Below are 14125 nucleotides of genomic sequence, written 5' to 3'. Positions count from 1 at the left end.
TGTCAGATAAATATGAATATATTGTTTGAAAGGATCATAATGATTTATGTCAAAAATAAAGAATAACATGCAGTCATGTCAGATGAATATGAATATAAATGATTAATATGAATATAAATATTATTTGAATGGATCATAATGATTCGTGTCAAAAACAAAGAATAAATAACATGCAGTCCTGTCAGATAAATATGAATATATCATTTGAATGGATTCTAATTATTTATGTTGAAACAAAACAAAGGGAGTGTGTAGTATCATTTAGATATTAGTGTACTGGTAAATATGCCTCAGTGGTGGAAGGAAGAAGTAGGTCTACTTTTACTTAAGTAAAAGTAGCAATACCACAATATAAAAATGCTCTGTTACAAGTAAAGGCCTGTGTTCGCAATGTTACTTGAGTAAAAGTACAAAAGTATTGGCATCAAAATATACTTAAAGTACCAAAAGTAAAAATAGAAAATGTTTTAAAATAGCAGATCTAGGTATAAAATAGGGCTTAAGTGGTTAATGTTTTATAATATTATAATATTATAATGTATGTCTGCAAAGTAACTTAGTTACTTTACAGATATAAAATATAGTATTTACTTTAATAATACTTTATAAAGTTTTCAAATAGTGGAGTAAAAGTACCATTTGGTTCCGAGATGTAGTGGTGTAGAAGTAAGAGTATTGGAAATTGGAAATACTCAAGTAAAGTACAAATACTTCAAAATTGTACCTAGGTACAGTACTTATAAGTAAATGTACATGTTACTTTTTTTTGTACTTCTTGTTTAAAAGGCCATTCAGATCCCCTTACAGAAAGGTTCATCTGCAGGAGGAGAATGAAACCCAAGCGAACAAGACAATATTTATATAGTGTCAAGGACACGATATGCTTCTCAAAAACAACAGTCTTTGTTTTCATTCTCTATAATGCATTGGTTCTCAAAGTGGGGTCCGGGGACCCCCAGGGGTCCTTGAGGGAGTTCCAGGGGATCCCCAGCTAAATGATAGTTAGGAACCAATTTGACCCTTATGGGTCTGTAACTCCATTTGTACACTCTCAGAGTTAAATTAACATTGATTTTACTATATACATTGGGGTCCCAGAGATAGAAAGGCCATTAAATGGGGGTCCGTAGCCCTAGTGCATGTCAAACTGGGGGTTCTTGAATTAAAATGGTTGAGAATCACTGCTATGCTGTACAAAGAAATCTTGTCTTATGGGGGTCCCTGGCATATATTTTAAAATGGGGGCCAATAAGTGTCAATTTGGGGGTCCTTGACACGAAAACGTTTGAGAACCACTGCTCTATAATGTGTCGGTATTTCCTTCTCTCTCTCTCTCTCTCTCTCTCTCTCTCTCTTGCACACACACACACACGCACGCGCGCGCGCGCGCGCACACACACACACACACACACACACACACACACACACACACACACACACACACACACACACACACACACACACACACACACACACACACACACACACACACACACACACACACATAGCGAAAGCGTCACACATCATGTCAAGTTTGGCTGCACGTTGCAGAAGTCACGTGGTCAAAGACTATCTCTCTGACCAATCACAGTGTAGGAGGGCGGGCCCATGGAGAGCTGTGTAAATAAATGCTAGGTTGACCCATGTGGAGGAGCTGTCTGTCGCATGGATCCATGGATGGTCGTTCACTGAGGAGAATCTTCATCATGAGGTCAACCTGTCGCAGCTGACGACTCGCCTCAAACTAACCATGAATGGAAATGAAACCCTGTATGCAGGTACATCCCTAGTGGAGTGAACTGTGCTAGTGCTGACAATGGTTGTGCTTAAACTCACAACCTTTTTTTTTAAATGTCTGGTCTGTGACATGTTGCCACCATAGACTGTATAAGGTTGCCACCCATGATCTGCTATCTTTTTAGTGGTTCCCTGTAAATGTAGATTTAGTATACTATCTTTCAATAGGTAGAGTCTGTGTGGTTCCTTATTGAAGTGTGTGGATAAATAGGTGACAGCCTGACAGGTAGTCTGTGTGGTTCCCTGTACATGTAGATAGCCCTTATACATTTGTGAATAGGTCTACTCTAGAGTCTGTAATCCTTCTGTGATGTAGTGATGTTTTGTTATTGTTATTTTCTTTTATTATTTTTATATCTGATCTTATTTATATTTTGATCTTTCCTCCTTTTAATCTGTTTTTGGTCATGTTAAATGATCTTGCTGTTTCTAATCTTGTTTAATATTGTGTTCTTTTTCTTTTGTTGATCTCTTTTTTTTTAATGGAAGGCACTTTGGGCTGAATTTGATGTCATGAAAGGTGCTGCTATACAAATAACATTTATTATTATTATTACTAATGGAGCGAACTGTGCTAGTGCTACTGACAATGGTTGTGCTTTAACGCACACATTTTTTGCAATGTCTGTAATTGGGTGACATGTTGCCACCCATGATCTGCTAGCTAATTTTAACTGGAGGAATTAAGCTTTTGTGACTCTTATCAAAGGAGGAATGAGTCTAACATCTATTTAATGAGCGGCACATTCCTGAGCAGATTATGTACCATATGCCTGTCCGTGTACCGTGATGTAAGATAATGCATGCGAAAGACTAGACCTTGACATTGGAACAGCTTAATATTTCAACTTCTTGAACCCATTTAGAATGTTTATATGTTGAAACAGTCTCTCTTGTTCCAGCTTTACCTCTGAAGGAGATGGAGGGTTCTGAGCCCCTGGAGGACAGGAGAACATGTGGGAACTGCACAGGGGCTTCCCAGAGACTCCGCAGCAAACTGAAGGATGTCCTCACACGGTGAGTGCACATTCAGCAGTGGCGTTTCTTAAAAATGTTTTCTAAATCCTAACCCTTTTTTCAAGATTTTTCAAAAATAGCAGATATACAAGCTCATAGCGCGGCACTCGGTGCCGCGCTATGAGCTTGTATATCTGCTATTTTTGAATAGCCAAAGAAATCCAAAGTGACACAGATGCGTTCCAGGTCTTAATGGGTTAAAGCACCAGCATATATAACTGACCTTCTAGAATGGTATGTGCCGAGCAGGACCCTAAGGTCAGCCGACCAGGGTCTGTTTAGTCATCCCTCGAACCAACTATATAACCAAGGGCGACAGAGCCTTTCAGGCTGTAGCTCCCAGACCCTGGAATGCCCTTCCGCAGGTCCTGAGCTGTGGGCATTTTTAAGAACCAGTTGAAAACACTTGTCTTCTGTTTGGACATGCATTCACGGAATATCTTTGATTTTTTCTTCTTTGTAATTATGTCTACTGTTTTTGTTCTGAGTTCTATCGTACAGTTTTGCTGCTGTTATTCTTTTTAATTGTTGTATTTTTATTGTATGTAAAGCACTTTGTGAGCTTTCTCTGTGAGAAGTGCCAATGTACTTACTTACTTACTTACCAAAGTAGAAAGTAGAAATGTAATGCTGAATGTCCCATTTCACAAGTTTTCAAATCAAGCTTGTATATCTGCTATTTTCGGCTGAAATGTATATAAAGCTGAAGTGGTTAATGTATGTTTTGTTATAATGATCAAAATCTACAAAGTAACTAGTTACTAAAGTTTTCAAATAATTGTAGTGGAGTAAAAGTATAATATTTGCCTCTGAGATGTAGTGGAGAAAAAGTACTGAAAATTTGACATTTTTAACTAAAAACACCTCAAAATTGTACAGTACTTGAGTAAATGTACTTAGTTACTGTGTCACCAGTGTGTTTAGCTACTGCAAAAATGGTAACGCATATATTAAGGTCCTATTTACTATTACTACATTTACTATTAAGTTCATTAATAGACGACAGAGCCCTATAAGATACTTATTAACATTAAAAGACGTGTATAAGTGTTAATAATGCAATTAACAAACACCATCCAGGCATTGATTGCATTACCAGTTGCAGGCCATAGCCACTCCATCTAACCTCAACAGAATTGTAAGATTGATTTGTACTATCATATTGATCAGCATAGCTAAAAAACAATCCATCTTATGCATGAGTTATACTTGGTTGCACGCCATGTGGTGCATAAAAAATAGCCAATTTACCAGCTCACATTTTAAATCAGGAGTACCTCTGTTGAGGTAACTAACTACTCGATTCATCTACACACCAGTAGGTTTAGCGGTACCTTATTTCTTCCAATGGTGAGAGCACTAAATGCCAGTCAGAGCTTAAGTTAAATAGTCTTGTATTGATTCTGGGATGTGTACATGTTTAACTTGTTCTTAAAAATATATATTATTATATCCAGTGGTGTGTTCTGTTTTTTTCCCGGAGGGTATACCATAATTGTTCCCTGCACATGCATGGCATGCGCATGTGTATATACGCTTGTAAGTGGTCACCAAATGAAATGGTTAGTAGAGGGTATATTGTACGTTTTTTTTTTCAAATTGTCTGGGACAGTATACTTCGTATATAGTGTAACACGGTAGAACACACCACTGATTATGTCTTGCACCTTGGTTGCAAGCAACCAAGGTGTCTTAAAAAATAAAGTTTTTCCCAATAATTAAAACGAACCAGTGAGCAATGATTTATTTCTGTCAAGAAAACACATGACAGACTTGTAGTGCCCCAGACAAAACCTGGCCACAACAGCTCTGGGAATCGAGCTAAGCTCTATTGAAACAGTGGGTTGTGTGTGTCGGTTTGCCGAGTGGGAGATTGGGTTTTGATCCTAACTCTGTGCGAATCACATCGGGCATAGTCGGCAGGACATGGAGGAGGTTCTCGCGTGAGGGACATAATAGACGTTGTGCGCCGTGAGGGGCATAAAGTGTAAAGCGTGAAGCGTGAAGACGCACTGCCAAAAACCAAGGGGGTAGATGTAGTGCCCCAGACAAGACCCAGCCACAACAGCTCTGCCAATCGAGCTCAGCTCTTTTGGCACAGTGGGCTGTGTGTTTCGGTTTGCAGAGTGCGAGACTGGGTTAGGGTTAGGGTTGCTTCTCACAAAGAAAGAACATCAAGGATAAAAAAACACAATAAAGTCAAAGACTTATTTCCATTGTGGTCCTTGATCTTGGACAAAACGACAAAGAACAGGCATTGGTACATCAAATTAAATAAAACACACACCAAAATACTTTTGTTTTGACTTGACACCGTGACCAAACACTTGCTTACCTCCCAGGCGTCTGCTGAAGACCATAGCCATGGGTCAGGCCTTGTCGTTGCTGATATGCGGGACGGCAGTGAGCAGCCAGTACTTGGTGGATGCCGGGGTGGAGACACCCATGCTGCAGAGTTTCATGAACTACGCTCTACTTCTGCTGGTCTACACGTCCTCACTCTGCTTCAAGAAAGGTCACCTTAACATTCATCACGTTGCTTGTCGCTCATTTATCTAATTGATATTGTCAGTGAATGAGTAGAATGAGAGTGGTAAAAACTAAAGTTAGTGTTAAGTTTGTGTCATTTTGGTAACCTCAGAACCACTTAACCACAAAAAAAAAAGTTGTTGTATTTTATTATTTTCTAGAATAGCCGATCTTCAAGCTCACAACACATAGCAGCTTGTAGATCTTTTAAACAGACAAAAATGTTTTGCTTTGCCTTTAATAATGACATGCCCCAAATTGGTTTTAGGCATGTCAAATTGCCAGGGTTAAAGTGTTAGGGGGATACAAAGGAGGAGAAAAAAATCCTATGTATGGCAAAACAATAGCAACTAATCTCTTGTTTCTCTTGCATTCATTTTCTATAGGGGAAGGCAACATTTTGCAGATTTTAAAAACCAAGTGGTGGAAGTATTTGCTGATGGGTCTCACAGATGTGGAGGCAAACTATGCAGTGGTGAAGGCTTACCAGTATACCACACTGACAAGTATACAGGTAAGTCAAAGTCAGATATTATCACCTAGGATTAAGAGCTGCCTCCCAAACAATGAATTGGAGACTGAACTGATTCTGAAAACTCCATCGTCTCCATACTTAATTCTTAACTATTATGAACTCCTAACCCTGGAGTCATCTTAAAGCTACAATCCAGGACTTATTTTAACCCATTAAAACCATTTTAGATTTAGATTTAACTAATCTGTATGGTAGAGTATGTATAATAGAAGACATTTTGACCATGGTGTCGGGTAGGACACCTACTGGTTGAAGTAGGTGAAGTTCATAGGCCCTATAATATCTCCCCTCTATAGATGTTGAGTAGCGCAGGAGACCCGGGTTCGAATCCCTGGAGTTAACAGTTGTAATTAGCTCTCTCCTCCCAGGAGAAGACATAAAACTCTAGGATTGTAACTTTAGTTATTGTCGCCCTCTTCACCTCTAGTTCTGTCCGGTTTATTCTCTGTGGAGCAGTACATCAGTATAACACGTTTTCCTGCTGTGGTTTTGTCTGGTTTAAGCCACTAAAGTCACAGTCTGCATTTTAATGTCTTTCAGCTTCTGGACTGCTTTGTCATCCCCGTCCTGATGGTGCTGTCCTGGTGTGTCCTGAAGACGCGGTACAGGCCGTTCCACTTTGTGGCTGTCGCTGTCTGTCTGTTAGGGGTGGGTGCCATGGTAGGAGCTGACATGATGGCCGGAAGAGACCAGGGTTCCAGTAAGGGCACTTTGATCATTGTTGTAAACAGACCAAAATATTCAAAAGCAACTTTGTGACTTTGCTGTTGGATCAGTGAACTTTGGCATCTTGTTTTTGTTTAATGTTTTGAAGTTATTGAGAGATGTATTATTGGGGCACTCCGGTCAACGAAGTATACCGTCTCTGTCGGGTGGAAACCTCATATGTCCAAAACTGTTACTTTTCAGGATTCAAATAAAAAAAATAGCAAAGGTAACATATCTACAAGCTCAAAACGTGTTGCTTCGCACCGCGTTTCGAGCTTGTAGATCTGCTGCTTTTCATACTTTTGTGTGACACTGTAGTATTAATCAAGTATGGCATTAATTTACGAAGAATATGGACAAGTGGTTTCTGCTCTTAAGCAATCAGCATTGGCCAGAATTGCCTGCTTTATATTCCACTCTCTCTCTCTCACTCACTCACTCACTCACCCACCCACCCACTCACTCACTCACTCACTCACTCACTCTCCCTAGGCAGTGATCTCCTCCTAGGAGATGGGTTGGTACTGCTGAGTGCGGTTCTCTATGCCATGTCCAATGTGTGCCAGGAGCACACAGTGAAGAACTTGAGTCGAGTGGAGTTCCTGGGCATGATGGGGCTCTTCGGGACGCTCATCAGCGGCATACAGTTGTAAGAGAACACCATGTGTATTCTAATAGAGTTCGTTTTTTTCACCCTAAAAGTCATTGTCAAAGTAAAAAAATACTTGGCTAATGGTCACTGGATGGAAACAAATACACAATCAATCCACTTTCCCCAGACCAAACTCACATTTGAAAAATGTAGTTGTAATTTTACCGCAACAAACCTAAGGTTCGACCTCCTAGACAATGACACATCTTGAGCAAATGGACAAATATATTGGGGGAACAATGTGTCTTCTAGCACAGTATTTAATTACTGCTAGATTGTATTACTAGTACTTTTTTTGCCATTTTTGTACAGATTATTTTTTGTGTGTGTGCGTGTAAGTGTGATTTCTTAGGGGGTTTTCAGCAGTATTGGCATGGTTGGCCCTGGATTATGAAACAATTACTCATTGATATTTGCCTGCTTTCCTAATCAATTGGCCCATTAAATGTATGAAGTATGTGCTTTATTCCCCACTAATTCTATGTTATGCGGAATTGCAGCGCTGCCCTGGAAATAAGTGCAGTAGGGGCAATAAAGTGGAATATCAATATCAGTAAGTTCATTTTCAATGTTTTTGAATGTTCCAATTATACTGGTTTACGATGCAATATCAGGTTCACCACTAATACACCTACTGTACTAAAGCTTTTTCATTCTGTTTTCTACAGTTTTGCTGTTTGCAGGATATACCTTCTGTATGTTCGCACTGTACATCTTCATGCCTGTAGTGGTGAAGTTAACCAGCGCTACTGCGGTCAACCTTTCTCTGCTCACATCAGACCTATTCAGCCTCTTCTGTGGACTCTTCCTCTTCCACTACACAGTATGTTATATTATATTATTATTATTATTATTATTATGTATTAATTTTTGTAATCATCAAATCATCAAAAGTAGTACTATAGATGGGAGTGTACACCTCGTCGAACCTGCCAGTGTTACAGAATTGGCAGAAATCTGTCTAAATCCCCCAAACATAGTGACCAATTTGGGGTCGTAGACCCATTTTTCTAAAGATTTTCAGGCATTTTCAAAAGAAATTCAAAAATGTTTCAGAAGCGTTCACTTATTAACCACGCTAATTAACCGCATAATAGGCAGACATACATATGTTTTAGGGAAAAAAGTAGGGGACTAAGTATAGACCCCTGGGGGACCCCGGTCAACAAAGTATGTAGGGTTTAAGTGGTAAATGAATGAACATTACTGCCAATGAGAAACTGACCTGGCAAAGAAAATGGAAGTCCCACTGGGATTTCCGTCAGTGTGGGCTGGGATTTGCAGCTGCTGCCGGCAGCCCACCTTGCTCTTGTTGGTGCACAGCCATTCTGTGAACTGCTCAAGGTCGCTAGCTGTTTTCCACTCTGTGTTTGGATTCCTTTGCTCCTGATAAACTCCAGCGTTTCCTCAGCCGTGAATTTTACAAAAACAATCCGCAGCAATCATGTTTGGTGGCTGATATTCGTACATGTTTGGCTTTGACATGGAGAGTTCCTTCAGTAGCAAGGTCGCTCATGGTAACAGATCAGCACGCTGTGGCACTGTAGCTTACACTAATTGGTCAGCTAATGCCATATCAACCCAAGGGCTGATACGACACCCTCTCTGTCCTTTTATGTATCCCCTCACACAGGACAGATAAAGGTTAGGCAAGTGCTTGATGCCAATGTTCTTTGCATTGTCTTTTTTTCCTCTCCTCTCCAGTTCTCAAGCCTTTACATTGTCTCGTTTGTGGTCATCATTGTGGGCTTTATCATGTTCAACGTCATTCCCACGGACCCAGACACACACGAGGCTGAATCCAGAGGTGTGGATTTTGAGCATCCTGCTGCATGGTCTGCGGACCAGGCCAGAGATGGGCTCACAGAGGACCACCTGCTCCAGTTAGAAGAGACTGAGAGAGGGGAGACACAATTGACAATTGCTGGAGATGGGCTTACAGAAGAGACCACCTTAGACCACCTGCCCCAACAGGAAAAAGACAGCAAGAAGTGAGACACAAGTTATGGTTGCTGGAGATGGGCTTACAGAGGAGACCACCTCAGACCAACCGCTGCTGAGATGTGTACTACTGTAATATCACAGTGTAGTGATAGTGTGACTGTTACTTTACATTTTCTTAAAGGGGAAATCCACCCATTTTCAATATTTAACTATGTCATTAATATAGCATAAAGGAGTTGTGTCGAAATAAGAAAAAAGTTCCCCCCTTTCTGTGTTGCCTTGAACTGGAGGATTGATTTTGGGTTTAACATTGCAAATTACAACATGATGACTCATCGTGTTGTAATTTGCCATGTTAAACCCAAAATCAATCTTCCAGTTCAAGGCAATACAGAAAGGGGGGAACTTTTTTCTTATTTCGACACAACTCCTTTATGCTATATTAATGACATAGTTAAATATTGAAAATGGGTGGATTTCCCCTTTAACCACTGAAGCCCTATATACTTCTTTGTGATCTACAAGCTCACAATGCATTGCATCGTGGCGCATTGTGAGCTTAGATCCGCAGACTTTATTAGTTGAGATTGTTGGCTGAGAATTGTGCAGTCAGTGTTTCATAATTCTAAGCAGTTCTGGATTTACAAAAGGAAAGAAATTTGGAGGAGTTGTTACTAATTTTGAACACATGAGGGCGATATTACACAAATACATGTTGACATTAGCCACATGGGGCCTTGTAGCACTTGCAGAATGCATTGCTCACTCACACATGGATGCAATAATGAGTGCCAATCTAGTTGCTGAATATCAACTCAATTTACAATTCAGTGTAATCCCCCTTTAATGTTAATGCCTCCCAGAGAAAATGCATACATGTTTAGGGTCTGTTTTCAGAGATTGTTCTATTCCATGATAACATGCAATTTTCAATGACAATTGTATTGCTGTTGTGTCCACTTGGTGAATATAAGGTTAAGTATAAGTGGCCCAGTTATTTATTAGACCAGATACCTTTACTGTTGATAAAAAAGCTTCTGTTACTTGTAAGATTTTTTATATTTTCTAAACACTGTATTTTTTTGGCAATTGTTTACACACACACACACACACACACACACACACACACACACACACACACAAACTATGGTTCCACCACTATGTATTGGTTAAAAAAAAATAAAGTTTTTTTATACAAGTGATGATGATGTATGCGATGCCTTTACAATTCTGAGAAACTCAGAAAACGAAACATGTATAATAATTTGCGGCAAAATGTATTGTTTTTAAATAAAACTTTTATATTCTCTTGGAGTCTACATTGTTTCTCATATTCTAATCAGTCTATATGTGTGAGGTTTGATTAGCAGTTGACCAGATGATCAGTCTCACAGTGTTGCAGCTATAGTGACTTTTCTGTTATTGTGGGGACGCTGAAATAGCCAATCGACAAGCTCATGCTTGTGAGCTTGATCTACCATTTTCTTCTAAAGCTTTCCCCACAATAAGGATGCTGAGGATTTAAGTTGTTAAAGCAAATAATACTACATCACACATCGTCAGAGAAGATATTACTTTGACAGTATTCTGTAAAATGCAGACCCTGTTGTTATGAAAATCAAACATGACACATAGTCATTCATTATGCTTAGCAGGTGTTTTGCAGTAATTCAGTAGCTAATAAATGAACATAAGATCTGGAATGAAACCCTTTTGGCTGTATATACCCCTGAGACAGACTAATCTGTAGATCCATATGTGCTGCTGAATGCTGATTCGGCATGAAAATGGAAATTCAACATACAAACATGTTAAGCAACTCGATGTTTAATTAGTGAGCAGTTGGGTCTCCCTCAAACTCCATGTAATGGTGTTTAATGTGTTTGGACGCACGGTGACTACAATATAATCATAATTCTGCATTGCGATGGTGTTGAGGCTGAACACCGATCAAGCCGCTCAGGCTCCCAGTGACGACATCAAGATGGAAGAACAGCAGCAGGTAACTGTTGTCTAGTGGAGAGAGGAGAGAGGACAAACACATCGAACCCGCTGCCATTCAATCGCATCTCATCTTGCTCCCCATCTCTCCTAAAATCGGTAAGAGAGATAATTTATATGAGCATAATGCACGTTTCTTTGTGGAAACCGTCGATCGAGGCTTATGCACGGATTATGCTAGCTCTGGTCCACGGCGTTAGAAGGAGTTCTCCTTAACGCTATGGTACTTTAGAGCCGTTGCCCGCACACCCGCGGTAGAGCAGGCTGCGCAGCCTCTCGTCTTCAGTCAAAACAAAATATACACTTTCGCTACTCACCAAAACAAAGACGAGCTTAAGATGCTGAAAGCCTACTTTCCTTAGTGGGAACACTCGAAGCCCCCCCACCTCACGTCTAAAATACACTTTTTGGACAGAAAAGAAAATATTTCACCGGAAGGAAAAAATGTTTTAGTCACTCCACTGCGCCCTCTACAGATCTGGTTAATGGAATTTCATTATTGACCAGATTTTTCCTTCCGGTGAAATATTTAATTTTCTGGACAAAAAGTGTATTTTAGACGTGAGGTGGGGGGCTCAGAGTGTTCCCACTAAGCGATGTAGGCTTTCAACTTCTTAATACCGTCTTTGTTTTGCTGAGTATCGAAAGTGTATTTTTTATTTTGACTAAAGAGGAGAGGCAGCGCTACCGGGGGTGTGCGGGCAACAGCTCCAAAGTACCATAGCGTTAAGGAGAAGTCCTTCTAACGCCATGGACCAGAGCTAGGATTATGCCGTGCGCGGTGATGTGCCATGGGTACTAATGAGCCTCTCGGCACCAGCACTATAGCCATGGTAACTGGTTATCGTCTACAAGGCCAACAGAAAACGTTAATAGTGGGAGTCTGTTTCCATATTTAGTACATTACACTATATGCATTTTAACTTGAACAACGGGCGTTTTGTTATCTATGCCAGGGGTCTTCAACGTTTTCCAGGCCAAGGACCCCTTAGCTGAGAGAGATGAAACAGGGACCCGCCCCCCCTACATATTGTATATAATGATGTATAAAATGATGTTGCAGATTAAACGTTTTCATAGATTTCATAGATGGATTCATAGACTTGTTTGAAAGCACTGTCATCAGTGTTTCACACCTTTTTCCCCTCTATACACTAAACCTCTAACACCCCCCCCCCCCCCCAAAAGGGGTCCTGGACCCCCTTTTGAAGACCCCTAAATTCTTTGCCGTTATAGCCTTTGCGATCTTTCAGCACCATGGACAGCTCCACCATGCTAATATACCACACAGACCAGACCAGCATTACCTCTGTTCTGACCATGCATGCCTATAATACTACCTTTGTTCTTTTTCAGGATATTTCTGAATAACACTACCACCATATATATATATATAGAAGGCACAAGTGAAATCCGGCAAGATGAAACATTTTCTGAGGTAAACAGTCATTGAAGAACTCCCTGTCATTTCATGTTGCAGTGCTTCATTTGCTAAAATCCTTAATGGTGAAAAATCGTCAGCCACCAGTGTGATATTTGCTCTATTTGCCCGGGGATTTATCGCAGCCTCTCCGTGCGTTGCAATTTGATGATTCTGTCTCCCATTCAGACCTTGCCAAAGGGTAATCCTGGCGGCTGAGGCTTAAGTGGTTTGCGGGGTCAGTGGCTCGAGGGCGCTTCTTTGATTCTGTTGGTTGGTGGTGTGCAAACATTCTGAAGTGAGCTGTGTCTCCCTTGGCAGAGCCTTTGGTGCTCAAGGCCCTTCCAAGGCTGAGGCGTGACAGGGTCAGGGTGCCTCTCTGCTTTCAACCTCATTCACTGATTCTCAGCGTGGAAAGGGGAGGAGGTGGTGGTGGGGGGGAATATAGTTATCACTTGCCTTCCTGCTATGACAAGGAAGATAAACTTCTCATGCTGATATTAATACAGAGGGGTGTGTGTGTGTGTGTGTGTGTGTGTGTGTGTGTGTGTGTGTGTGTGTGTGTGTGTGTGTGTGTGTGTGTGTGTGTGTGTGTGTGTGTGTGTGTGTGTGTGTGTGTGTGCGCGCGCGCGTGCACACAGTCGAATCTTGAGTGTTAATTTAACTCTGAGAGTGTGCAACCAAATGGTTCCATTTGTACACACTCAACACAAATGGATAGATTAATACTGTTAGATTATAGCACAATCAGCTATGCCCATTAAACATCCTCTGTCTGTCTGTCTGTCTGTCTGTCTGTCTGTCTGTCTGTCTGTCTGTCTGTCTGTCTGTCTGTCTGTCTGTCTGTCTGTCTGTCTATCATCTCTCTCTCTCTCTCTCTCTCTCTCTCTCTCTCTCTCTCTCTCTCTCTCTCTCTCTCTCTCTCCATTCAAGATCGCTCTCAAAATCATTCCAACTCCACTGCTTCTTAATGGGTCACTATGCATTTCCCAAGACACCCACCCACATCTCCATTTGTGCTGCTCCCTGTTAGCTTTTAAAAATAGCTGCAAACCTCCTCTGCTGGAAAGGAGCTATTATACTATCTGACTACCGTCTTTGTTCTTACCTGTCCGTTCTTATCCTCTGTCATCTCTCTGTCTGTCTGTCTGTCTGTCTGTCTGTCTGTGTCTCTCTCTCTCTCTCTCTCTCTCTCTCTCTCTCTCTCTCTCTCTCTCTCTCTCTCTCTCTCTCTCTCTCTCTCTCTCTCTCGTGTGTGTGTGTGTGTGTGTGTGTGTGTGTGTGTGTGTGTGTGTGTGTGTGTGTGTGTGTGTGTGTGTGTGTGTGTGTGTGTGTGTGTGTGTGTGTGTGTGTGTGTGTGTGTGTGTGTGTGTGTGTGAGAGAGAGAGACTCAGAGTGTGTTACTCTGTTTGTCACCAACTCTGGGCGATAACCGCTTGAATTGTACATGAAGCATTTGCATAATCGAGCCCATAGGCCCACATGTCAACAACTCTAATGTCTTCCACGACCCCATGGGTGG

At 41.0% G+C, this 14125-nt stretch overlaps 2 protein-coding genes across 2 annotated transcripts in view; both read left to right on the top strand.

The window, feature by feature from the left end:
- Window positions 1–1649: 1649 nt before the first annotated feature.
- Window positions 1650–9437, top strand: slc35f2 (solute carrier family 35 member F2). The gene is made up of 9 exons (XM_084074056.1): window positions 1650–1778; window positions 2700–2814; window positions 5157–5329; window positions 5730–5857; window positions 6419–6578; window positions 7079–7235; window positions 7739–7791; window positions 7907–8061; window positions 8943–9437. Exons 1-9 carry the CDS (start codon window positions 1751–1753, stop codon window positions 9231–9233), a joined length of 1260 nt encoding a protein of 419 aa, XP_083930182.1. The 5' UTR covers window positions 1650–1750; the 3' UTR covers window positions 9234–9437.
- A 1672-nt stretch (window positions 9438–11109) lies between these two features.
- elmod1 (ELMO/CED-12 domain containing 1) overlaps window positions 11110–14125 on the top strand; it is a gene marked incomplete at both ends in the record, with an annotated part of 9252 nt that continues 6236 nt past the window's right edge. Inside the window, 2 exons of the mRNA XM_084074212.1 lie at window positions 11110–11184; window positions 12925–12932. Coding sequence (XP_083930338.1) covers window positions 11110–11184; window positions 12925–12932 — 83 coding nt within the window. The remainder of the gene's footprint in view (window positions 11185–12924; window positions 12933–14125) is intronic.

This window comes from Gymnoscopelus microlampas (genome assembly GCF_963454915.1).
Source record: "Gymnoscopelus microlampas genome assembly, chromosome: 12".
In the NCBI taxonomy this organism is placed as follows: Eukaryota; Metazoa; Chordata; class Actinopteri; order Myctophiformes; family Myctophidae; genus Gymnoscopelus; species Gymnoscopelus microlampas.
The sequence above is the reverse complement of the archived record's forward strand: the minus strand, read 5'-3'. Positions and strand labels throughout refer to the sequence as shown.

Excerpts from the sequence above, each read along its gene's own strand:
- slc35f2 (XM_084074056.1), top strand. The coding sequence starts at position 1,751 with ATGAATGGAAATGAAACCCTGTATGCAG. Across the intron at positions 1,779-2,699 it reads AAATGAAACCCTGTATGCAG|CTTTACCTCTGAAGGAGATG; the intron begins GTACATCCCTAG and ends CTCTTGTTCCAG. Across the intron at positions 8,062-8,942 it reads TCTTCCTCTTCCACTACACA|TTCTCAAGCCTTTACATTGT; the intron begins GTATGTTATATT and ends TCTCCTCTCCAG.